Raw genomic sequence first — 26,853 nt, forward strand, 5'->3', positions numbered from 1 at the left:
GATTGCTCTCGCAAAACGCATATCCTGTTACTTATGACTATGAATCAAGTTTTTTTTGCTGTTCGAAAGAGAGAAAGAGAGTCAACTGCGATCATTAACGCTAATCTATTGTGGTATTACCCCGGATTACATTCAGATGCAGTTGTTTACTAGCACTACTAGCACTCAAATATCAAGGTTCCGAAGCGTAATCTAAGTTTCCTTCAATAGATCCATCCACATGTATGTTTCTGCATCAATAATGATTCAAGTATATTCGTACCAGATTTTTAGTTTGTCAATTGTTGAAAATAGTATTTCGTACATTTAGTGTATTCATAGATGAATAATATGATCTTTCTTGAATTTACATTTAGATATGAACTACGTATAACGAAAAAATGGAATGAATGACGGATTCCGCTTATTCACAGGTATTGCTGCGAATCTACGGACAAACCCATGGGGAACATGCTCTAGAAACAATGCTCACTGAATCGGTTGTATTCACGCTCCTGAGTGAGCGTAAACTGGGACCAAAACTGCACGGAATATTTCCCGGTGGAAGAATCGAGCAGTACATTCCGGTAAGCAAAAACCTAGTACGGTGGAAGAAATATGCTTTAACTTATGTTTGCGATGATTTCAGGCCCGTCCGTTACAAACGTCAGAACTTAGCGATGAGAAGATCTCTCTAAAAGTAGCCTGCAAAATGGCAGCAATTCATAGCTTGGACATTCCGGTGTCCAAGGAACCGGATTGGTTGTGGAATACTATGAACCGTTGGTTGAAGAGTGTCGATAAAACGTTGGAAACGTTTAGGAAAGATAGCGCCAATGGCAACAAACGCATTGAAGGGGATGACATTCTTATGGAACTTGACCTAAGGGCAGAAGTTGGGTGGCTCAGATCTATCGTGGACAAAGAGGATCATCCTGTCGTGTTTTCGCATAACGATCTGCAGGAGGGCAACATTTTGCTGCGACAAGACTACACCGTGGCATTCACCGGCAACAGTTTCTGGTAAGTGAATCATTCCTTGCATATCGTTCGCCTAGCTATGCATAACAATAAGTACAATGAATCGCACCAGCCATTTAGCTATAATACGCTGCTCAAAATTTTCAGCACCATGGACCAATTTGACGAATCCGCGCAGTTAGACTCACACTTTAGTTCAATTCTAATTTCAAATTCTAATAGCAGTAACAACACGACGGCTTCATCAGCTTCCTTCGCCACAGGAAGTGACAATTCGAGCAATGACTGCAGCAAAAATTCAAGGTAAATATGCAACTTTTGAAAACGACATTCTTTTCCAAACCTCAAAAATCTTGTGAGGAAAACGTTTTTCATCAAATGATGAGATTCAAGCCAGGGAGATTATGTTTTTACTCATTTAGATGTTTCAATGTTCAGGATGTCATACGAAATTTAAAATAAAGGTTATTGGGACCGGTTATGAAAAAAATGAAAATTTACCCACACCCTTAAAGTTTTGAACAAATTCATATCCATTCGCTTTTAGCATATTTTAGTATTTAATTTTGAGCTTGATTTAGCATTTACTACGATTCTTGAACGGCGTTGCTTTTCCTTTTCCTAATTTAAGAAGGTTTGGAATTCATATAGAGCTAGCAGCCTTAAGAAAAAAAAATGAAAATGGCGAAGAATAAATGGCGTGATATGCCAAAGCAGTAGATAATAAAAAATCTCACGTTTCACCCATGAATGTACCATTAGCAATTTTTATTGACGGCAGCAGAATAACAATACAATGTTGCTAGCTATTTAGAGCTGTAAGACTTAGTTATCAGCTTGCCAAACAATTGTCTCAATTGAACTGATAACCATTGAAAAAGCAGCTATCAAACGGGAAAAAGAAAGGATGGCGATAATTATGTTTTTGTGTATGAAGAATGTATTGCATGCTATTGAATAATATCTGGTAGAATAAACTCAAACATCTTTTGATTGACATAATACACACATTCACAATCTACTGTAGAAAAAAAAGAATCATAACACTCGTCGTATTAATCCGGGCAAATTTAGTCAAAACCTAGAAATTCTTAACAAAAATCAATAAAAAAAAATTTTTTTTTCATTAAAACTTATCGACATATTTTAAATCGTACAATAGGCATCCAAAAAACGTTTCATTTTTATTTTAGCGAAACATGCTGAAAGTTGGATCAGGAGTATTTAATTGACCTTCCTAACATGCTCCCTCCAACTGGAATCATGAGAAGATAATTTCTCAAAATCGCTTACTAAGCTGTCTTCCTTAACAGTAAATTTCTCTTGAAATGTGAACCCTTTTTCAGCATCAGCATCTCACAGCTATTTTAAACGCTAAAAAAAGTCATTTAATGAAAACTTTTTTTAAACTTGTTACCAGGACATCTACACGCGGATCAAACTTTTTCCTTTGATTTTCATTTTTTATATTTGAAAACATAAAACATTTGAAAACTTTGTAGTTCTATTGGTTGAGTTGCAGTTATTTACCAATAGCACTACGAGCACACACATATCTAGGTAGGATCTCCAACAATTTAAGTTCCCTTGAGAAGATCCGTCCACATGCATGTGCTTCATAATTGAGGAGCTCAACTGGTACAAAAGACCTTGAGACGTGTGCCGATTAGATAACGCTTTCAAAATATGTAAAATATTGGATGCCCGTCACAGCATCCACTTCCGTAGGATTTCTAACCACCAAGGCATGGATGATTGAGAAACTGCCAAGCTAGAATCCCGTCACGTCACGATCACCCCTTGATAGGGTTATAACGCTCCTTAAGATCGCGTTACTTTTGAATTGTGGTTTCATACGAGGCCCAAGACCTTCCTTTGGCTTGTCAAGTTTGGTTGACTATCTCTCTCTCCGTTCATTATCTCTCTTGATTCGTGGTAGATCGGGCATGATTTGCGAGATTTCGTCGACTAACGCCACGAATGTTCGTCGCGACACATCTCATTCACAAAATTTTCAGCGTTCAAATTTAGAAGTTGATGACGCCTTTAAACGAACCTGGAGCATAAAAAAGATAGCATGTTCTGCCGATTCCTCCGTATCCACGCATTGCGGGCAGTATGGTGAACTGATAAGCTTAAACGGATGAAGGTATTGCTTAAAGCACCCATGACCCGAAAGGAACTGAGTCAAAGAGAAGTTGACCTCTCCATACTTCCGATTTATCCGGTCTAAAATTAGACTATGCGTCCATCTTGCGCTGTTCGATGCGTTCAATTGCTCCTGCCACTTGAGCTTTGACGCTACTCGCACTCCTCTAACAGTTCTTACTTCGTAATATTCCTTATCCTCTGTAAGAGTTATGTCAATGGAAATCATGCCCGCTGTTCGGGCTCGGCCGATGGGGGGGGGGTTCGGATTTCGGGGTATTTCTTCCCGTCTCTCGTCGACGGCATCCACCAGCAGCAAGAATGTCCAGGTAAGTCGTCTCCACTTAGCACACAGCTGATTCACCCACGGGGGAGAGAATTTGTTTTCACAGTTTCGGGTTGATTAACGAGTTAGCATCACTCAGTATGTACGATGATCGATTATATGCCACAATTACTTTCAGCCCGATTTCGGATTCACTAGAGAAAGTCGCTTAGTTGGACTTAAACTTATTAATTTATTAGGAACGAAGTGAAATTTCGTGCTTCTAATTCAACGTTTTCTAACTTATATCTAAAATGGCTTACTACACTATTATGTGAGAACTCTCTCGGCGTTATGTTTGGTGTTGCGAGAGAGTTAATGTTATTCTAGGGTACATGTACAGATATTGATGTTTTCGAACAAATTGATTACAGTGTCAAGTGAACATAGAGGACACATATTACAAACAGAAACAATTCAGATTTCCTGATCGGTGTAGTATCGATCATTCCGGCCACCTTGAAACAGCTGTTTCAACCATCTTTGCGTCCGATAGGCTGCTGCATTCTTCTCGATTTGGGCAGAAAGGCACCTCGCACTGGGCACGTCGCACATCGAAGAACCTGCTTTGTCTCAGCGTTGGAACTGGTGCAGAAGCTGTGAACGATAATGGGACCCGGTAGATCGAACGGAGTATGATAAAGTTATAGGAACGCTAATCACCTGGTAGCGCTCCTTCAGCGCGTTGAGACACGTTCGGCGTGCTCTACCGATCTTTGCAGAATCTGCTAACGCCGTAGATAGAGTTGACCATTCTCGAAGTGGGCGTGGGGAATTGGCTATGATGTACAATGGGCATTCTGGAATCGAGAAAAGACCCGGTAGATCGAACGGCGAAGGATAATAATATAGGAACGCTAATCACCTGTTAGCGCTCCGTAAGCGCGTTGAGCAACGTTCGGCGTGCTCTACCGATCTTGGACGATTCTGCGTTGTGGTGGCTTGGTATATTTTGACGAATACTCGATGAAAATGTTGGATAGTTGTAGGAGAGGATCTGCAATCGACAAAGAACCGGTAGATCGAACAAGAAAATGTGACAACTTGGAACGCTAATCACCTATTAGCGCTCGACATGCGCAGTGAGTCACATTCGGCGTGCTCTGCCGGTCTTTGTAGAAGGATCTCGATGATGGCGGGTACAAAAGGACGTCTAAGGAACTGTAAGCAACAAAGACCCGGTAGATCGAACGATATGGATGGAATGATAGGAACGCTAATCACCTGTTAGCGCTCCAATAGCGCGTTGAGCACGTTCGGCGTGCTCTACCGGTCTTTGTAGCTTTCTAGTTGTCGGGGTTGTCGCGTTGACCTGTTGACTGCTGGCGGTGAGTTAGATGACAATCTCGCTTGGCTGGCTTAATGACTCCATCTCGACCTGGATGAAGCCGCGAGGCGACGGAATAAGGCCAGCTTTCCAAGGATGAGGATTGCCATGCATGGTCGTAATACCAACCAGGGTTTTCGGGAAAGTTGGAGGAATGTAGATTCCTGGACAGTTCACTAGCTGTGATGTGCACTTCCGGAACGCGACTCCTACTGAGCCCATCAGTATCCTCCTCTGGCAGAACAGGTGCGCATAACTCCAGACAGGTAACAGACGGCTGCTTGACCAAAGGGGCAACGTAGCAGCAGGATCCACAGGCAGCGTCTTCTCGTTCATCGTTGACCTTAGCGGCGCTTGAAGGAGTGTTAGACAGTCGACTTTGTTGAGCGACGGGACCGACGAGCAGCGTATCGTTGAGCGCGTACCCTGAATTGGGCTCACAGGATGCGTCGAATACCACGCGTTCATTGGTGGTTTTGCTGGCTTCCTTGAGCACCGGGTGATGTGGCCGATAGCAGTGTGGATTGTTGTCAACAGGATCGATGTCGTGCTTTTTTCCGGGTTGAACGTGACTTCCAGGGATTTTGTGGTGTGCATTTCTGGTGGAGTTTCGTTGTGTGGCCTTCGTGTTCGAATCTCCAAGGGTGGTTTTGGGATTATTGGACCGGGAATGGCGGGCGATGCATCCTTTTTTGTGGATTTGAGTGGTGGAGGGTTCAACGTCCATCCTTTGGCTCCCATCGGTGGTGTCCATTGGCCGGAACTCCCCAGGGATCGTTTCTCGGGTTTGATCAACGGTGGAGAGGAAGCACGCTCGCGGTGCGGTGGTGGAGCTGGAATCCACTTTGCCAGAAACTGTCCAGCCAAAGAGGGTGTCCACCAAAAACGGGAGACCGTTACCAAGGGAGTGGCGTACGCCTGTGTGAAACTCATGGTAACATTCTCCACCGATGATCATGTCGATTGTTGCTGGAACGTTGAACTGAGGATCCGCCAATGGAACCTTCGGCATTCTCCAGGCAATTGAAGCGATCGGGGATGTGGGGAGATATGATGTTGGTTTCTTCATGACGAGGAAATCGAGTGTGGTGGAGAAGTCGCTGTTCCTGGATATGATCTTGGCAGCTAACTTGTGCTTGATACGCTTGACTGACTCTCCAATTCCGGCAACTGCGATGTCCACGGGGCTTTGACGGGTGGCGAGCTCGTTCGCCAGCTTCTTGGTGATGAAATTTGACATCGCTGCAGAATCAAGTAGAGCTCGTGCTTGGATCTTTCTGCCGTATCGGTCGACTACTAACAGCGAGACTGTCTCCAAGAGAACGGTTGAATCAGAATGCACGGAAAGATTTACTGTTGGGGGGCTAAGCAATCTACTGGGGCCTGGATTCGCTTGTACGGGATGTGGTTCCTCAGTAGAGAGTTGCTCTAGATGTGATATTTGGTGGTCGTGCAACATGGTGTGGTGTTTTGCTTGACAAATCCTGCACAGAAACTTAGATTTGCAGGATGTTGCCCGGTGGTTTGCGCGAAAGCAATTCCAGCAAAGACTGTGCTGTGTCACAAACTCTCGCCGTTGGGAGCTTGACAGGTTCGAAAATGCTGGACATTGGTGAAGCGGATGTGTTCTCAAACAACAGTGGCATGGCGAAGTACTGGATTGAGTTTCGGACGTAGCTGTGTTCACGACAGATCGGATGGGAACTGGTTTCTTCGTGATTTGTCCGGCCACCTTGGAAACGGTGGGCACTGAGGAACGATGCTGGAGATCGCTGTCCACGGATTTCAACATCCGGACCTGGTGGATGAGAAACTCGATGAGCTCGTCGTATTTCACCTCGTCCTTCTGTCGAGTATCTTGCTCCCATGCACGAATCGTCGCCGAATCCAACTTGTTTGACAGGATGAAGATGAGCGGAGTGTCCCAATGCTCGATCGGTTCGCCTAACTTCCCCAGAGCCTTAACGTGTCGCTGGAAATCATCAACCAGTGTGTTGAGGTCTTGGGCTGACTCATACTGGATCGGTGGAAGGTTGTACAGGCCTCGAAACAGCTCCTTTCTGAGGAATCGCTTGTTATCGTAACGCTTCTTAAGCGCGTCCCACGTCGACGAATAATTATCGGCTTGGATATCCACCGACTCGAACGGTTTCTTGGCTTCTCCTTCAAGCGACTGTAACAGGTACTGCAGCTTGTTGACAATCGGTATGTCCTCGTTGCAGTGAATAATCGAAATGAAATTGTCGCGGAATGATATCCATCGCGATTCATCCCCGCTAAACTTCGGTAGATCGATTTTCGGCAACCGATGATGGAAACTGGAAGACATGCTATGAGAAGTCGATGCGTGCATGATCGTCGAACTCAGAAGATGCTCCCTGTTTTCCAGTTTAGACAGCAAAAAACCTTTCGCTCTGCAAAATCGATCCTCGAAATCCGCCCGGAACTCCAGATGTGTCTCGAACCGTTCTTCGCTGTCACCCATCTCGATGTCGTTCTGCACGTTCAAGAAGAGTTCGTTGCACTTGTTGAGCGCCTCTAAACGTACCGCAACCTGACAACAATCCCGTTCATAGGTGAAATCCGCTACGAACTTCTCCACCACATCTCGTTCGGCACACGCTCGTCGTCTCGTTAGAAGGTCCGCTGCTAACTTTTTCTCCGCCTTGCTAGTCATCACTCAACACCACTCAAATCACACGTAATTGTACCAATAAAGACCGTAAATGCCACCAACGATTGACTTTTCGGATGCGATTTGTAAATAAAAATCTCCAAAATATTCTTATTTTATTCGAGTTGCTATCTTTTTGGACGGTACTGTAGTCAGCAACTTGTATAAACGCCACCCAGCAATGCTACAATCGCCTCAAAATTAACAGGTAAAGCGATTTTGAAATTTTCCAAAAATCCACCAGTGTCGCTATACCTTTGTACGGTACTGTTGTCTGGCCACTTGCCCCAATGCGTATCAGCAATGCTTCACAGTGTCTCAGAGACCACTGGAAGTGAATTCCAATTTTTCCAAAAAACTTTCAATTTTTCAAGTGTCGGTGTATTTTTGAACGACACTGTAGAGTGCACCACCCTCAATGCACTTGCACTTCCGCCTTGAATCGACTTTTGGCCACAAAATGCAATTTTGTTTAAAAAGTTATTAAATTTTTCCTTGTTGCAAAAGTTTTGCGCTGTACTGTGTTGCAAAATACTTGTACTGTAGTGTAATTCTCAGTTTGTTTTGATTCGACAACAAATCTAGCGTAACATTTAAAAAGGGCGAAACTAGCAGTTAGCTCGAAACGAGAAAAACGCGTTTGAAAATTCGGAACACCTATTCAAATCCTATTTATAAAATCGACCACTTTTTGTTCAACAAAATCAAAAAATGTGCATTATATTCACTTATTGTTCGATGGTTATCAAGAACTTCAACTTTTTTCGCGTAATTTCAGAGATTTTCGAGTTTCGCCCTATTATTGTTTTCGATTTCAGTTACGCCTGCAAGTTTCGCCCAATTGATCGGCCGTTTTTGTTTTGGTTTTGAAGTTACGCCCATAGAGTATTTCCTGAGACAGATTGTGGTAGGGTAGCTTTTTGTTTTTGTTTTGAAAAATGTGAACACCGACTGGTCGCCATTTTGATCTTTGATGATAAGCACTGTTCAATGCTTTCTTTTAAAAATTTCTTGCATTAAAAGCATCAACATACCTTCATGTCTCAACTTGTTATGAATTTTTCAATAAATTAAATAACGAATTTATATTCTCCTCACCAAGGTGCGCTTGCAAAACGACTACAATTGCATTGCCAATTGTATTTTGTTATTATCTGGCCATTGAACATGCGTAATGTTGTTGTTATGTTTACCCTACCACGATATGCCGAGAAAATGTAAACATGAGAAATCAGCTGTTCGTCTGACAAGTGGGGAAATGCCTTATTCATCCTACACGCAAAAACTAATTAGGCCGTTTTGTCACACACGGTCAACTCAGTTACGCCTTTTGGCCCTACACGAATAGAAAAATTCACTCCATTTTGAATAGGCGTAACTTCACGTTCCAACGAAAATGCATCAACAGGAAGTTTCGCCCAATTGAATTTTATCAATTTTTTGAAAGTTTTAAGTAATTTTAAGATGAAACCGCGTTTGATAGGTGAAGTGCAACCGCGTGCATCCGGAATGACCGTTAACTCGATTTGTTTACATTTGGCAGTTTCGCCCTTTTGAAATGTTACGCTAGAAATCATCAATCAAGTGATGAACTATTCGTGTCGGTTAGTTTAGAGCGCAAAATTTGCGGAATATTCCGTTGGCCAAGTGAAAATAGGCCACAATAGTGTTTCAAAGTGAGAAAATCACAAAGCTGGCCTACCTTGGTGTTGATTTCGTACAAACCACAACTGCTATGGCGCTCGGAAGATGGCGATTGATGATTCCTCTGCTGGTCCAGATGAGCTTCCTGTCCTCGAATCCGGCTTCGAAGGACCAAATGTTCGGGCTCGGCCGATGGGGGGGGTTCGGATTTCGGGGTATTTCTTCCCGTCTCTCGTCGACGGCATCCACCAGCAGCAAGAATGTCCAGGTAAGTCGTCTCCACTTAGCACACAGCTGATTCACCCACGGGGGAGAGAATTTGTTTTCACAGTTTCGGGTTGATTAACGAGTTAGCATCACTCAGTATGTACGATGATCGATTATATGCCACAATTACTTTCAGCCCGATTTCGGATTCACTAGAGAAAGTCGCTTAGTTGGACTTAAACTTATTAATTTATTAGGAACGAAGTGAAATTTCGTGCTTCTAATTCAACGTTATATTCTATTCTAACTTATATCTAAAATGGCTTACTACACTATTATGTGAGAACTCTCTCGGCGTTATGTTTGGTGTTGCGAGAGAGTTAATGTTATTCTAGGGTACATGTACAGATATTGATGTTTTCGAACAAATTGATTACAGTGTCAAGTGAACATAGAGGACACATATTACAAACAGAAACAATTCAGATTTCCTGATCGGTGTAGTATCGATCACCCGCGATGTCTAATGCTGCATCTGCTGATATGGTCCTGTATGCACAGAAAACTCGCCGATGTGCACTCCATAATTTGGATCTGTTGCGCCCTCCACTCCAGGTCGTTCCTCCGTATCGTAGTTTCGACAGTGCCATGCTCGCAAGAAGACGTCTCTTGCTACTCTTTGGACCATGGCTGTTGGTCATGATCCAGGCCAATGAATCGATGACTTTCGATGCACTTTCACAACAGTATTTGACATGCGCACCCAAACTGAAGCAATTGTCGAGCATTACTCCGAGGTATTTCAGCTGCTGTTTCGAAGGTGACTCTCCACATGCGGCACAACTCTTTTGTTGGTCACGAGCAGAACTTCGGTTTATGGTGAGCTATCTGAAGCTAAACTCCTTCCTTCCAGATGCCAACCCTTTCTACGGACACCGTTGCAAGGTCTTCTACCTCCTCGATTGTTTCGCCGGTGATCATGAGCACGATATTGTCTGCAAATCCGACTATCTGCGCGCCTGCTGGTAGTTTCAGTGTTAACACTTCATTATACGTGGCATTTCAAAGCACAGGTCCTAGTATAGAACCCTGTGGAACATCCGCTGTTAGGGCAGTAGATCGTAGCCCGGTTTCGGTCATAGGGTATTGAGAACACGCATCCTGTGAGGTGCTTTGGCAATAGCTTCCCAACTGGCATTGTTGAAGGCATTTTCAAAGTCGATCTTTTTATATGTGCCTCTTGCAATTGACCAAAATGAAAATATTTGGTTGGAAGTAAGTCCAGAGCGTTTATAAGATTTTGTAGTGTTCACAACGAATGATTCTTCGATAGATTTCAATGTGCTGCTATAGCTATTTTGCTCTACTAAACGGATAACTATTTTACAGAAAACGATCGCGAGATGAAAACATTGACCATGAGCTGGACAACACTCGTGACTCAGTTCTCAGTGGAAACTCACAGACACTCTCGGAACAACAAGGTGATGGCGAGCCGGAACTGATGATTATCGATTTTGAATACTGTGCCTACAACTACCGAGGATTTGACCTAGCAAACCATTTCCTCGAGTGGACCTTCGACTACACAAACCCGGAAGCGCCTTACTTCTACCACAGGCCGGAACAGTACCCCGATCAGCAACAACAGGTATGTATTTCTTGATTCTCGAGGTAAAAGAACAAATTTACGCTATAGGGTTTACGTTATTTTTAAGTTATTTTACAAAATTTGTTCTCTTACAAAACAAGTTGAATCAAGAGTCATGAAAAATCATTGAACCATACCCAATACCCTCATCAAAATGCCTTTTACAATGCAGATTACTATTAGTCGCACTGAGCATGTCAAACTGTGCCCTCCAACGGCTGGTCCCGTCCGCTGAGGTCTGTATCTGTTCTTGGCCACAAGTGGCGTTGGTTTGCCCCTATAGAGCAGATCGTCTCACAGTGCAAGAAGGCTTCTGTCCATTGGCAGGAGTCGACCGGATGCTACTAGGTTTTTTTTCTTGTCTTTGACCTAACTCCACCCATTATATTTTGTTTGACCCATCAGTGATCCAACATTCGTCTAGCAAGAGTAATTATTTTTATTTTCTTTCTAGAGCAGCTGAATTGCGTCTGTGTAAACTGTTTCATTATTTTTTCAATCTTCTGTGTAAAAGTACTACACTTTGGAATATCACTAATATCTATTCTATCTTTTGATTATCAACTCCCTGAAGGAAAAGTTCATTGCAGCTTATCTAACCAACTCGATGTGTGAGGATGGATTTGAGCCATCTCCGGAAGACATTGCTGGCATGCGACGTGAAGTCCAATGCTTCACTATGGCGTCGCATCTGTTTTGGAGCCTCTGGGGTATCGTTAACATTTATCAGGAGATCGAGTTTGGATATTGGGTAGGTTTACTGAGCCCTAGACTTCCATTCTTATACACTTAAGTTAAAACTACAACAATCTTCACAGGAATACGCCATTTGTCGGTTGAACCAATACACCCAATGCAAGAAGCGATACTCCGAACTAACATCCAATGCTGAAAATCTCCCTGATGCCGATCGCGAAACGTAAGCATGCTGATGCAGGACTCATTGCATTCCGGTATTATCGCAAGTTTGCACTCAAAAAGGTGTGCGGTTGCACTGAATCGGCCTGGGCGTTAGCTATTGATCGTTTAAGCTAAGTCGGTCATCGAATGACTCTGGATATAACACTTTTGAGCCGCCAGCTTGCTGTCTTTCAATCTTAGCGATACACATCTTACACTGACACTTTTGTTTAGCAATCGAGACAGAAAGTCTTGCAGGTTTCGACAACATGACTTTAACAGTATTAGGAGTCATTATTTCCTGTTGAATGAATTGTATATGTTACTTAGTATATTGATAGCGAACGTTTCAGATTTGAAAAGTGTTTATGATTTATGTTTTTTTTTATCCAGCTTAAACATTACCAAAAACTTGTAATATCATTGTGATTTACCTATTTTTTATTTTCTTTGTATCAGTTAAGAATGGAAAAAAAATATATTTATATGTCGTGATAGCCATCCCAGGATACTGAGACTTAAAAATGATCAAAATGTACGACTGAGCGTAGCTATGTAGTTTACAAGTATCGATACGCACTGTGAATCAGCAGAAGAATCTTAATGACCAGTTTAACAACCTTTTGCATTAAAGCTTCTAGTTCCACCTCAAGCAAAAACAAACTTGATGCTCTTAACAATGAAAAATGAACAAACAAATTGTGCTCTTTAGCTGTTAGCCAACACACGAATACATATCGGCCACTCGACCTTAAATATTAAATTGTAGATTTTTTAGATATATATCAATTTAACTGCATGTGATGAACGAACAGTGAAAGCCAAATAGTAATCGGATTATGAGCCGCGAATGCAGGAAACGCAATACACAGATTGTAATTGTCATTTTAACGTTTGAACTGTCAAAATATTTGATTTCGGTTATAAAGAGAGTTCATTGAACTGCAATCATATTTGACATACAAATGTGGTGATATTGCAAACACTAAGCTAGACTAAGTATGATGAAGCTCCATTTTTAAGTAACTATATTCGACGCTGTACGGAAATGAAAATCTTTGAGATATTATAAATTCACGCAATTTCTTCAGAGTAATTTTGATGTTTATTCAATAAAGAAAATCGGAGAGTAACAATGTTTCGAGTTTTTTTTTTGGTAAAATATCACAATAATCACACGCAATGTGTTTGGAGGTGTTTTTGGTTTTCCGAAACTAGATGCATTTACCAACATATGTAGAGCCCAATGCTAGAAAGTTATTAAAAATGAAAAAGAGGTATTTCTCATGAAAAGTTAATTAGAAGTACTGTCAATACAAAAAATCTGGAATTTACATGATGCGAGAGTTTAAAGATGTACAACCTTGACGTAAAGCTTAAAAGAAGCGAAATCCAGCATTGAATATGGCGAATGCGCCAACATCACTGTCTCGAGAAAACCGCGTTCAATGTTTGACAGCTCTAAAAGGTCCCAGCAAAAATATTATTTTCTTTTTTTATTTCTCGGAAACCAAATATCCTTCTGTAGGTCTCTGGGCGTACTTTTTCACCCAACTGAAAACTCCGTTTGTTCACCCTTTTCAAAATTGATTTGCTGGGTTCTATATGGTGAGTTCTTAACTGCTTTGAAACTGAAACTTCTTCAAGAATTGAGTCTTATGATCATCAACTTAATGCTTACCATTTAAAAACTCTTTTCAGCTCAAAGAAATTTAAGCCATTGAACTACGTTTACAATGCAGTGTCGTAACAGAAAGAAAATCGAACGAACGATTTGGCTCGCTGGTTTTAAAGGCATTGAAAGAAATTAGCTAGTTAAAGTTCATAGCGGTCAAGTCCAAATGTTATAAAGAAGAAATGTTTTAAGCGAATGATCGTAAAACTTGCATGCAAGGTTAATGAGTGAACTACCGAAAAAGTTCATCGATTCCATTTCAAATTCTCTTTCTCTCTCTCTCTCTCTCTATTCATTTTGCTGAGAGTAAACATTTCGTTGCTTCAGATGAACTTGGTCTAACTAGCAAGCAGGGCAGCAGCTGTACCAGAGCAATGTACGGAAATATGAACCAACACACTTCGTTCCATTTGAAACAAGCCACAAGTTACGAATTTAATAACTCTCAAGTACATTCACAGATTGCATCGGAGAGGAACACTTTTTGCATTGATTAAATCCGTTTAAATAATTCAGTCGGGGTTAACCGGTCGCCCGGAGAAGAGGTTGAAGTGCACCTGACAGTATTTTGAAACAAAGTTTCGTGGCTACAGTTAAACCCAATTTTAGTACCACCTACTTTCTATTTACTTTTTAATATTTTTTTGGTAGTGAAACAAAATTATTCTTAACTAAAAAAAATTAGTTTGTTGTTGTCAACGTTAAAATTCGAACGAGCGATAGTGATTTTAAAAATAACTCCATATCAAGGTAATAAATGTTATCAGTAGCTTATCGTTCTATTATGTTCCTTAGAAACGTTTAAGCTTTTTTTTCGATTTGCTTTAATATTAGCGTTATAACATTCGAACAGAAGTAGTCCAATTTTTAAGTTGATTATAGGGTAGCATACCTCCAATGGTTCATTCATAGCGTATTACATTCAGTCCACTAGATGGACAAGTCGGGCACAAAGTGTTATTATCAATGATATTCTCAAAACCCTATTATACGTAATATTCAAACCATCTTCGATCGAATCAGTGTAGTTCTGGTGGAATAAATGATTCTGAAACGGTTGACAATAAATGTATTCACAAGCAGGAGCTTAGCTGTCGAAAAAATTGCTTATGATAGAATAATCACTAACCCATTAAGTCTTGAATTTGGAACCATACGCAAACAGTGTTCATCGGTCAACCTTCACTGGCGGTTCAAAACGGGAGAGAAGATGAATGAATTCAATACAATAAACAGGTAAGTAGAAGTACCAATACATAACGAAAGTGAACTTGGAACATTGATAAGGAGAACTGCATTTTTAATTTCCACAATTTGGCTGACCGAAAAATGGAAAATAATCTTGCACGCCTCAGTTGTCTATAAAGACCGATTTAGTAAATTCCATGCACTGGATATGGTGTTCGTAGGACTTGTTTTTACCTTTGAACTTGTGTTTAATGAAATGCTTGTCATTGGTCAGTTATCTCTATACATGGTTAATGTAATCAATGTGTGTTTGATAATAGTAAGCATAAATACATATATAGAAAATTGAACCAGTTACAAATTAAATAGCTCACTGTGGATAATAATAAGGATAATATAATTAAATAATAACACTAGTTTACACCATTTTTGAACTTAGTAAACAGAAGGTCATTTTAAATGTAAAATCGGGCGCTGAATCCGAAAATGAAATTCAAAAAGATCTCAGTAGAACAGTTTTTGAGTTATGCTCCAAATATGAAAGTTTGGTAAACTAAAAAAAGTACTTGTACTTAGATTAAAATATCTCGAACTGCATAGCAGTAATTCGAAATCTCTTTTTTGCATATTAAAGGCAGACAAAGTACTTGTACTTTGATTGATATAGCTCGGACTATACAACAGTAAATTGAAATCTCTTTTTTGCGTATTAAAGGTGAACAAGTTTTCTATCGATCATCTGAATATCATTTTTGCGCATTACATTATTAGAGACTTTATGATAGAAATAAAAATATAAAATACGCAACTTTTAGAGAAAATTTTGTTTCAGCGAAAGTTTTAGACTCGATGGTAACATTTAAAAAATCTTATTTTTAATTAGCCTTAATTGTCAATTCAAAACAAACATTTGAAGTGGTTATTTATCAAAATCGGTTGAAAATTGAAGAAGTCACGGTTATTTTACCATAACTGAAATTCTTGCGTTTTTTAATAATTTAACGAACCGCAGTATACTAATCATAGTATAGGAAGAATCAAACATGGTAAATCTCATTTGCTCCAAGTCAAAATTATTTATTAGCTCACCATAAGGTCATATGCCAAATTTCAGAATGATATGACCATGGGGAGAGGTTGCTTGAGTCTCAAACGTGGAAAGAATTTTAAGGTATTCTCGGGAAGAACCAAAAATACTGGTTTTTCGTTAATAACTTTTTTCTTCAATAGCCGATTGTTTTTTATGATTGACTTTATTAGAACCTCAACTGAGACAAATATTTCACCCGGAGACTGTAACACGATTGGACTTGAAACAAAAAAGTTCAAAGATATACAATCTTCGGCCGAAAATTATCGTATAAACCACAATGCGTAAAAAGTACTCATTGCGTGTTAGACAAAATTTGCGGCCTTTGAACTGCAATAACTTTTTTGTTTCAAGTCCAATCGTGTTACAGTCTTCGAGTGAAATGTTTGTCTTTACTTAGGCTTCTATAAAATTAACCAGAAAAAACAATCGGCTAGTGGATAAAAAAGCTATTAATGAAAAACCAGTATTTTTTGCTTCTCCCAAGCATAATACCTTAAAATCCTATTCACGTTTGAGACTCAAGCAACCCACCCCCCCCTATGCATGGTCAGATCTTTCTGAAATTAAGCATGTGATCTTTTGGTAAGCCAATAAATAATTTTGATTTGAAGCGAGTGAGATTTACCATTTTTAACTCTTTACATACTATGATTAGTATACTGCGGTTCGTTAAATTACACTAGTTTACAAAATTTAAAAAAAAACGTGAACTTGATTAACTGACCAACATTTTTAATGTAAAATCGGGCGCTGAATCCGAAAATGAAATTCAAAAAAATCTCAGTAGAACCGTTTTTGAATTATGCTCCAAATATGATATTTCGGAAAAAATTAAAAAAATTCTTGTACTTAGATTAAAATATCTCGGACGGCATAACAGTAATTTGAAATCTCTTTTTTGCATATTAAAGGTGAATAAATTTTCTATCGATCATTTGAACACTGTTTTTGCGTTTGACCAACAGTATTGTTGATATTAGTGACTTTATGAGGGAGAAAATTATAAAAAACGAATTTTTTTAGAGATAATTCTGTTTCAACGAAAGTTTTTGACTCGATGGTAGCATTTAAAAAATCTAATTTTCTTTTGCGCTTAAATGTCAATTTAAAACAAAGATTTCAAGTGGTTATTTAGCCAAATAGGTTGAAATTTGAAGAAGTTATGGCTACTTTACCATAACTGTATTTTTTGTAGTTTTTCATAATTTAACGAACCGCAGTACATTGATCATAGTATAGGAAGAATGAAACATGATAAATCTCACTCGCTCCAAGTCAAAATTATTTATTAGCTTACCAAAAGGTCACATGCCAAGTTTCAGGAAGATCTGCCCATAGGGAGGGGTTGCTTGAGTCTCAAACGTGAATAAAATTTTGAGGTATTTTGCCCGGAAGGAACGAAAAATACTGGTTTTTCATCAATAACTTTTTTCATCACTAGCTGATTGTTTTTTATGGTTAATTTTCTTAAAGCCTAAAATGAGACAAATATTTCACCCGAAGACTGTAACTCGATTGGATTTGAAACAGAAAAGTTATTGCGGTTCAAAGGCCGCAAATTTTGTCCAACACGCAATGAGTACTTTTTACGCATTGCGTTTTATACGACAATTTTCGACCAAAATACAATCTTTGAACCGCAATAACTTATCTGTTTCAAATCCAATCGAGTAACAGTTTTCGGGTGAAATATTTGTCTCATTTTAGGCTTTAAGAAAATTAACCATAAAAAATAATCAACTAGTGATGAAAAAAGTTATTGATGAAAAACCAGTATTTTTTGTTCCTTCCGGGCAAAATACATCAAAATTTTATTCACGTTTGAGACTCAAGCAACCCCTCCCTATAGTCAGATCTTCCTGAAAGTTGGCATGAGACCTTCTGGTAAGCTAATAAATAATTTTGACTTGGTGCGAGTGAGATTTATCATGTTTCATTCTTCCTATACTATGATAAGTGTACTGCGGTTCGTTAAATTATGAAAAACTACAAAAAATACGATTATGGTAAAGTAGCCATAACTTCTTCAAATTTCAACCGATTTTGATAAATAACCACTTGAAATCTTTGTATTGAATTGACATTTAAGCGTAAAAGAAAATCAGATTTTTTAAATGCTACCATCGAGTCAAAAACTTTCGTTGAAACAAAATTTTCTCAAAAAAAATGCGTTTTTTATAATTTTTTTTCCTCATAAAGTCACTAATATCAACAATACTGTTGGTCAAACGCAAAAACAGTGTTCAGATGATCGATAGAAAATTTATTCACCTTCAATATGCAAAAAAGAGATTTAAAATTACTGTTATGCCGTCCGAGATATTTTAATCTAAGTACAAGAACTTTTTTAATTTTTCCGAAATTTCATATTTGGAGCATAACTCAAAAACGGTTCTACTAAGATTTTTTTGAATTTTTATTTTCGGATTCAGCGCTCGATTTTACATTGGAAATGACCTTCAGTTTACTGAGTTCAAAAATGCTGTAAACTAGTGTTATTAAAAATGCAAAAAATTACTGTTATGGTAAAGTAACCGTGACTTCTTCAATTTTCAACCGATTTTGGTAAATAACTACTTGAAATCTTTGTTTTGAACTCACATTGAGAGCCAACTACCAAAATCAGATTTTTTAAATGTTACCAAGTCTAAAACTTTCGCTGAAACAAAATTTCTCTAAAAAAATGCGTTTTTAACATTTTTTTATCATAAAGCCACTAATATCAAAAATACTGTTGATGATGCGCAAAAATAATGTTCAGATGATCGATAGAAAATTTATTCACCTTCAATATGCAAAAAAGAGATTTAAAATTACTGTTATGCCGTCCGAGATATTTTAATCTAAGTACAAGAACTTTTTTAATTTTTCCGAAATTTCATATTTGGAGCATAACTCAAAAACGGTTCTACTAAGATTTTTTTGAATTTTTATTTTCGGATTCAGCGCTCGATTTTACATTGGAAATGACCTTCAGTTTACTGAGTTCAAAAATGCTGTAAACTAGTGTTATTAAAAATGCAAAAAATTACTGTTATGGTAAAGTAACCGTGACTTCTTCAATTTTCAACCGATTTTGGTAAATAACTACTTGAAATCTTTGTTTTGAACTCACATTGAGAGCCAACTACCAAAATCAGATTTTTAAAATGTTACCAAGTCTAAAACTTTCGCTGAAACAAAATTTCTCTAAAAAAATGCGTTTTTAACATTTTTTTATCATAAAGCCACTAATATCAAAAATACTGTTGATGATGCGCAAAAATAATGTTCAGATGATCGATAGAAAATTTGTTCACCTTTAATACGCAAAAAAGAGATTTCAATTTACTGTTGTATAGTCCGAGCTATATCAATCAAAGTACAAGTACTTTTTTTTATTTTTCCAAAATTTTATATTCGGAGAATTACTCAAAAACTGTTCTACTGAGATTTTTATAAATTTTATTTTCGGATTCAGCACCCGATTTTACATGAAAAATATTGGTCAGTCAATAAAGTTCACGTTTTTTTAAATTTTGTACACTAGTGTAATTAAAAACTATACAAATACACAAAAAAAAAGTTATACTTAATAGTAAAATAGGTCATGAGTTTTTTAATTTTCAAGAAATTTTAAAAGTCTTGTAAGACAGGAAGGAAATACGCAAATTTTTTTGGGTTCTTCCCAAGTAACACTTTATCCTTGTCCAAACCTGCCTTAAAATCTTAAAAACGAGAAAATGGCTCATTTTACTAAGAATAATCATTTTTTGAGAAAAACATAGTATTATATAGTTTTTCTTTTTGAAAAAAAAAAAAAATAAATATGTAGCCTCAAATGTAAAAATCATGCTGGATTGATTTTTCGAAAAAAAAACAACCGGAGTTGGTTAAACACGATAAAATAAAAAAAACTTGATTAAATAATTTTGTTTGATAAATTAAATATTTTCCATCAATAAGTTTTTTTTGTGGAACAAAAGTTGTTTGTAATCATAAAATACAACTTCTGTGATTTTTTTTCAGCGAAAAACAAATTAGATTTAAGCCATTTGGTTTTATTGAAATTTTAACATTGTTTTATAAAGGTGTATTCAATGTATCACAGTTTTATCATTGTTTTCTAAAGATTCACTCCCAAAAATGTTTGAAATATTTCATTAATGTTTTTTTCAACAATGCTCAATGTTCTATAAAAGCTTGGATAAAACATTTGTTGTTACGTAAGCTCTGCTAAAGCTAAAATTAAACACTTACTTTTCTGTTTGCTTTACGTTTTGTTGTCTGTTTTATCAAAGAAATCTATGCTGAATAATTAATAGACATCGTAAAACCGAGAGATAGGTTTCAATCGTGACAATGGAGTGTTTTTGTTTGCTTTTAGAGCAGCTCCAAACAAATAGGTGACTAATCTGTGATAAAACTCTGATAAAGTTTGTTAGAAAGAGAGAGGGTAGATGCACAGGCAGAGAGATTTTCGTTTTTTTTTTTCTTTTGAGAGAAACGTCTAACAAAGCTGTGATGAAACTCTGATAAAGTTGGTTGGAGAGAGAAAGTATACTCGATGAGAGTATTGGGAGAATGTTTCATCCCTGTAATGGCTCTGCTGGCATAAAACTAGGATAAAGCAAAGATACATTTTTTTAAACTTGCTTAAAAATTATCAGTTGTTGGTCATCTTGCTGAATTTACAACTTTGTTAACTGAAACTATACTCACTTCAAACAAATATCTCAATGTTCGCCATGCCATGTTTGGATATAACCAACCAGTGTCAAACCGAAAGTTATTTTCGCGTCGTTAATCGAGATTATCTTTTTCTCTGAAAATAATATTATTGGATTTTTCAAGTCAAAACTCGTATATTGTGGTTTTTTTTCGAGGGGCGATTATTTCTATACTACATTTTCATATACAGACCCCGTTCGATTTTGGCAACATTCGATTTTGGCAACATCCGAGCAAAAACCGTTCGATTTTGGCAACATCCAAAAAATAAGGTTTTTTTTTGTAACTTTTTAATTTTTTATTTTCATTTCAAATTTATCAAATTTAATGTAAAACGTAATATTAGCATGAAATTTTTCAATTTGGCTAACGTATAAGAGTTTTAAACTGTAAAAACACGAATTTTTCCATGTTTTACTGCTTAAAACTAATATAATTGAACCAAATTAAAAAAAATTATGCTAATATAAGGTTTTACATCAATTTTAAATAATTTGAAGTAAAAATTTGAAATAAAAAAGTGACAAAAAAAACCGTTCGATTTTGGCAACATTCGATTTTGGCAACATAAAATTTACGGGCGTGTTGCCAAAAACGAACGGGGTCTGTACCGTCAAACGGGGCATCATGCAACAGCGGGGTTCGATGCAACATTTATATAACACTACATTAAATCAATTTTTAATTTAATGTACTGTAATAAAGTTATCTTTTAATGATCACAAAATGATGATGACATAATTTCTCACATCTTAAGCTAGTTTTCTTAAGTTTTTCATTTTTATGTAAAATTTGAAAAATCGAGCAATAAATGTACAATTTTTAACATTTTTTGATGCCGAAAAAAACTTTACCCAGTATGACGGATCGGCTTGATAATTTTACCTACAAACTTTTTACTGGTTTTCTCATGTTATAGCAACATTGTTGGTGTAAAAATATTTTTCGAACAATCACCCAATTTTTAAAAAAAAATATTTTTATAATTCCGTTTGGTGTCTGGGGTTAAATGCAACAAAATGCAAATCAAAGAAATACCTTGTTTATCTCGTTTCCATGTGTTGGAATATGAATGTTTTACATCACGCGTTTGTAAACATTGGAATTTCATTCATCCAAACATTTATTTTAATAATTTCTGCTTTTAGATTTTTTTGTAGCATTATTTAACCCCTAAATGTATGCAGCATCTTCATTTTCAGAAAAAATGTGAAAATTAGTTATTACAGACCCAAAAACTACTGCAATTGGTGTTTTCATGCGTAATGATCTTTAAGGTATCGCTAATATATTAAAAACTATAAATTTTCGTACGTGTTCATAAGATTTTTCATTAAAAACAAAGTTTGTTGCAAGTTACCCCATTTTCTAAGAAGGGTGAAAATCGCATGTTTTTAGAAAATTAAAAATAACTGAAGAAACCTATAATTTTTCTAACTACGCCAATTTGATACCCCAGCATCCTTAAAACTTTTGATGCATAAGGGGTAGGATTAATTGTGAACATAAGCTTTTTAGAAGCCATTGAAGTTGAAAATTGTTGCATGTTGCCCCAGTTGACGGTACACTTCACCAAAAATCTTTGCTAAACAAATTTGCTTTCAAAGTTGATTTCGTAGTTTTAAGCAAGCTTTGACTCTGAAGGTTAGTTTATAAGCCCCCATAAAACAACATAAGGAAGCTTTACTCAAGCATATAATGCGATGTGGCTTTCAAAATGGCTTAAAGTAATATTTTTAAGGAAGTTGTGCAAGCTGGCATGGAATAAAAATTGTTCATTGTTGGTACTGAAGGATCTACAACAGAGATGAATATTTGACATTTTTCTTTCAATTTTAGCCTTTATCGTATATAAATGGTTTTAAGGCCAAATACAGAAAAATTGATTTTTTTAGAAACTATGTATGAGTTCAACATCATCTGGATTAGTTGCGTTTATGGCAAAACTGATAATTTATAGTGAATTTGTATGTCCATCGAAATATGCAATGCATACAATGTGACCTGTGCCAAATTAAAGCTCAATCGGACTTGTTTAAGGGGTTTCTCAAAGAGCTCATAGTTACAATTTTTAAACCCTACAAAATTGCCTAAAGGGGAATCAAAGGAAATTGTCAACATGTTAATTTTGATGCCAAATGACTTAAAAAAAGCATTTTCCAACAGGTCAGTTTTTAGGTTAATCTACAAAATGAATAAATTCAGCCCGTTTTAAAAATTCGATTATGAAATTTTTCCCATACATCTATTGCAACCCTAATGCACAGGGTGTTTTCTAAGTTGGAATACAAATCAAAAGCGCGTTAGTCCTGAACCAAGTGATCATAATTAATATTTTTTTTTTCGATTTGTAAGGTTTATTGATAATGATACCATCGTATGCGTTGAAAACATACCATATGCTGTACCCTTATCTGTTATCCCATTTACGAATGATAACACTTTTGAATGCAGCCAAAATAGGTATCCTGTAATTGTTTATTCTCGAAAAATTTCTGATTTTACTAGTTAAATCAAGAAAGTCAGATGTTGAGGTCTGAGGCAAGATTGCCGGAATCATTGAATAATCTATAACTTCACAGAATTTTGAGCTAATTTTCGTTATGTTTCTTGATCTGATAACTCTAGTTTATGAGAGATAACTCCTGTTTAACATCGTCAATCAATTTCGATATTATTGAGTTTATTTAAGCGATAATTATACTTCAATGTTTTATTGTCGTTATAAATGTATACAAATTCACTGTAATTGAATTATTTTATCCCGAAAGGCCATCCCAGCAAACGGCACTGCTGAACAACGTGAACTACTTCCCAGAACTGCCCAAATCCGGTCCGCTCACGCACTACCGCCAGAAAAGTTCAGTAGATTGGCGTAAGTTGCGACTAGCACTGCATGATGCCGATTCATTGGAGTTGCAGCACCAAACATGGAGCTTTCTCAAAGGCCATCCTGTCTTCGCTCATCCAGATCGAACGCTCACGATGGACGAAAGTCGTCACTTGGCCGTGAAGCGAATGCATGTCATCAGGGAGGCGAACCTTTTCGGCATCGAGAGATTCATCGAGAGACCTGACCTGATGGGATTCTTCCACAACATGCTGATGGCTTTCGATGCAAGTTTTGCCATGAAATTCTCACTGGGATACGGTATGTTCCCTTCAGTTATCCAAACACTCGATGTAGGTCGGCTTTCACACTTGGTGGACGCAAACCAAAGGGGAGAATTTCTAGGGGCATTTGCACTTACGGAGTTTTCCCACGGAACCAATGCCAAAGGAATGCGCACTACAGCGACGTACGACGTAAAGAGCAGAGAATACGTCTTAAATACTCCGGATTTTGAAGCTGCCAAATGTTGGATCGGTAATTTGGGAAAGACCTGTTCGTATGCTATATGTTACGCCCAGCTTTACACTGGTGATGGTAAACATCATGGGTTAAACGCATTTGTGGTTCCCATCAGAGATCCGAAGACACTGAAAGCGTACCCTGGTGTTATCGTAGGCGACATGGGTGAAAAGTCGGGAGTTCACGGTATGGACAATGGTTTTGTAATGTTCAAAAACTATCGTATTCCACGGGATAACTTGCTGGCTAAAACTGGCGACGTTAACGAAGAAGGAGTTTTTGTTTCGCCATATAAAGACCCAAGTAAAAGATTTGGTGCTTCACTGGGTGCTCTATCTGGTGGACGAGTTAATATTTGCGGTAAGGGTTTCGCATACTTTCAATGATCATCAATAACTATCCCTTAACATTTCAGGTATTGCCAACGCTTATTTGACCAAAGCCATAACGATTGCTGTTCGATATTCTGCCAGCAGGAAGCAGTTCGGTCCATCGGATGACTCAGAAGAGTTACCGGTGTTGGAATATCAATCACAGCAGTTCAGATTGTTTCCGCACCTTGCAAATGCCTTCACGATCACCATTTTCAACAGATGGTTTGCGAAGGTATACGGCGATGTGATACTGAAAACTTTGATGGGAGAAAAAACCGGAAACGTTGGAATGGAAATACATGGCCTATCGTCAGCTGCCAAGCCTGTGTGTGCGTGGGCTGCCCGGGATGGAATTCAGGAAAGCCGCGAAGCTTGTGGTGGACACGGATTTTTGAAACTTTCGACACTCGGCGATATACGAGGCGATAACGATCCCAACTGTACCTATGAAGGAGAAAACAATGTCTTGATCCAACAGGCATCCAATTGGTTACTCAGCATGAGAGCCCGAGGATATGAAAGCTTTGAGAGTGATTCACCTCTAGGATCGGCAGCTTTTCTCAAGCACACTACGCTGCTACTGAAAGCGAGGGCAAACTGGAAGACCCCATGTGATGCAACGCAAATTGATGGTAAATATTTTCCTGGTTATGATCATTTGGTATTGGCAGATTATAAATATCGAAAATGGTTTTCACAAATATACTTAACTACATAGAAAAAGGCAATCGCGGAAATAAGAAGTTCTTTACCGAATTTAAAAAATACGGAGTACATCTATCACTTTGGTTGTTTTTTTTTATAACTCACGTACTGTAATTTTTCACAGAGGCTATTGTCTATGCAGCAAAAAAGACTCAATGAGTAATTAGTCAGAATAACTGTTGCTAAGTAGTTATTACCGAAAAATCGCATTATTTACCAAACAACTGTATAAATTCGGTGTTTTTTTTATAACCGAGCGTTCCATAATTTTTTACAAATGTTCGGTAATTTTAACCGAACAACAAAAAATGTGAAAAGTCGGTAACCAACAAGTTCATGTTTACACTTCAATTCTTGTAGAAGTATATATACAAGTATCTGAGAAAGTGATTCAGGGATTGAATAGAGCTTTAGCAAAATTTCCCTGTAGGTTTAAAGTCCTAATAATTGTTTATCTAACATCCCACAGCTTTACTGAACGCGCTCGAATGGTTGGTGGCCTATTTGCTGGAAGAAACACATGCAAAATTCGTCCAACTTAAAAAGGAGGGGAAATCATCATTTGAGGCACGAAATGATTCCCAATCGTTCTATGCTAGAACGTTGTCCATCGCCTATGGAGAGGTACTTTGAAAATTTCGTTGATTTTACAAAAAATAAACTTAATCGTTTTTCAGAGAATGTTACTGGCTGTAGCAGGCAAGTTTTTGCGAAACTTGGAAGAGGGTCCGGAAAAAATTGCTATTGGTCGCTTGGTGTCTTTCTACGGAACCAATGTCGTTTTGAAGCACATTGGATGTTTCTATCAGGGTGGATACTTTGGAAATATTCCCAATGCTCTAGGCCTGTTGCAACAATCGCAGCTGAACTTGTTGTCGCTGATCAAACAAGACGCCATGGCGATAATAGATGCGATTGCACCACCTGATTTCGTTCTTAATTCTCCGCTAGGAATGAGTGACGGCGAGGTTTATAAACACATGGAAACTGCTATTTTACAGGCTCCGGAGGCCCTCCAGAGACCCAGCTGGTGGCGCGACATGGTATTCACGGACTATGTCAAAGCTAAGCTGTAGATTGCTTGCTCGAAGAGCGTTGGTGTAGGATTACAAAATACAGGTCAAAACTGTGAAGGTGATTAAGAAATTCTATTAACGTATGTGATATGAGGTGTAATGGTAAATAAAAAGCTATACTTTGATATTAATACTTTAATTTTTGAGTATGTTTATAAAGGCCAGGTTCATATATCAAGAGCTAATAAAGCTGAAAAAATATTGTCGTGTTTTGATAAACTCGTTGAACGAGTATGGACGACACATCGTTTGAAAATAATACCACCGGAAGAAGAATTGAAATTCAAATAAAAGGCAGTTGGAATTACGCTGTCTAGCAAGCAACATCTCGACTTACATTTATTTTAATCCGAATCTTAAGAGTAATTGTTAAAACACTAAAGTGGCGACGAGGCTGTTAAGAACCCGTGCCTCAGGGATAGTTTTTGATTTTAGAGCATAACAGTTAGAAGTCATAAATCGTTATCGTGGACTTCTGTGCCGGTTGTAGGTGAAATAAAACTTGAGCGGATTCCAATGTTTACATTGAAAGAGTGTGGATGCTCGTTTTTTAAATTTGGATTTTTGGCTATTTTAAACTGTTGTATTGTCATTATTATTAAGAAGAACTGTGATAATTTTAGCGATAAATTCACAAGTATACCTTCTGTGATAAATAAGTGACCGTACTAAGATGAGTGGCGAGGATGCTGCTCCAGATGGAGCAGCATCAGTACTTAACCTCAATCAACCGACACTAAATCCAGGACAAGAAAGGATGGAAGAAGACATGGAAACAACTAGCAGAGGAAAGGATCACGTCGACGCAGCAAGTAGAAAAACATTTAAAAACTACAATTACCAA

At 37.8% G+C, this 26,853-nt stretch overlaps 2 protein-coding genes across 13 annotated transcripts in view; both read left to right on the forward strand.

Moving 5' to 3' along the window:
- Window positions 1-12,974, forward strand: part of LOC129749540 (choline/ethanolamine kinase) — a 45,664-nt gene extending 32,690 nt beyond the window's left edge. For 8 of the 11 annotated variants that reach the window (XM_055744529.1, XM_055744528.1, XM_055744526.1 and 5 more), the window contains 6 exons: window positions 414-566; window positions 629-1,002; window positions 1,108-1,263; window positions 10,675-10,936; window positions 11,511-11,687; window positions 11,755-12,974. In XM_055744529.1, coding sequence (XP_055600504.1) covers window positions 414-566; window positions 629-1,002; window positions 1,108-1,263; window positions 10,675-10,936; window positions 11,511-11,687; window positions 11,755-11,859 — 1,227 coding nt within the window. In that variant the 3' untranslated portion in view covers window positions 11,860-12,974. Of the gene's footprint in view, window positions 1-413; window positions 567-628; window positions 1,003-1,107; window positions 1,264-10,674; window positions 10,937-11,108; window positions 11,688-11,754 lie in introns of those variants that run through there. The other 3 variants (XM_055744530.1, XM_055744531.1, XM_055744533.1) reach the window with 3 other exon arrangements.
- Window positions 12,975-13,973: 999 nt separating this feature from the next.
- Window positions 13,974-26,134, forward strand: LOC129749538 (peroxisomal acyl-coenzyme A oxidase 3). 2 transcript variants are annotated; one of them, XM_055744521.1, is made up of 6 exons: window positions 13,974-14,261; window positions 14,677-14,747; window positions 23,274-24,214; window positions 24,270-24,860; window positions 25,403-25,557; window positions 25,611-26,134. In XM_055744521.1, exons 2-6 carry the CDS (start codon window positions 14,722-14,724, stop codon window positions 26,007-26,009), a joined length of 2,112 nt encoding a protein of 703 aa, XP_055600496.1. In that variant the 5' UTR covers window positions 13,974-14,261; window positions 14,677-14,721; the 3' UTR covers window positions 26,010-26,134. The 2 variants fall into 2 exon arrangements, with proteins under 2 accessions (XP_055600496.1, XP_055600495.1); XM_055744520.1 differs by lacking the exon at window positions 13,974-14,261 and having other exon boundaries at window positions 14,407-14,747.
- Window positions 26,135-26,853: the final 719 nt, after the last annotated feature.

Source organism: Uranotaenia lowii, chromosome 2 (genome assembly GCF_029784155.1).
Source record: "Uranotaenia lowii strain MFRU-FL chromosome 2, ASM2978415v1, whole genome shotgun sequence".
Lineage (NCBI taxonomy): Eukaryota > Metazoa > Arthropoda > Insecta > Diptera > Culicidae > Uranotaenia > Uranotaenia lowii.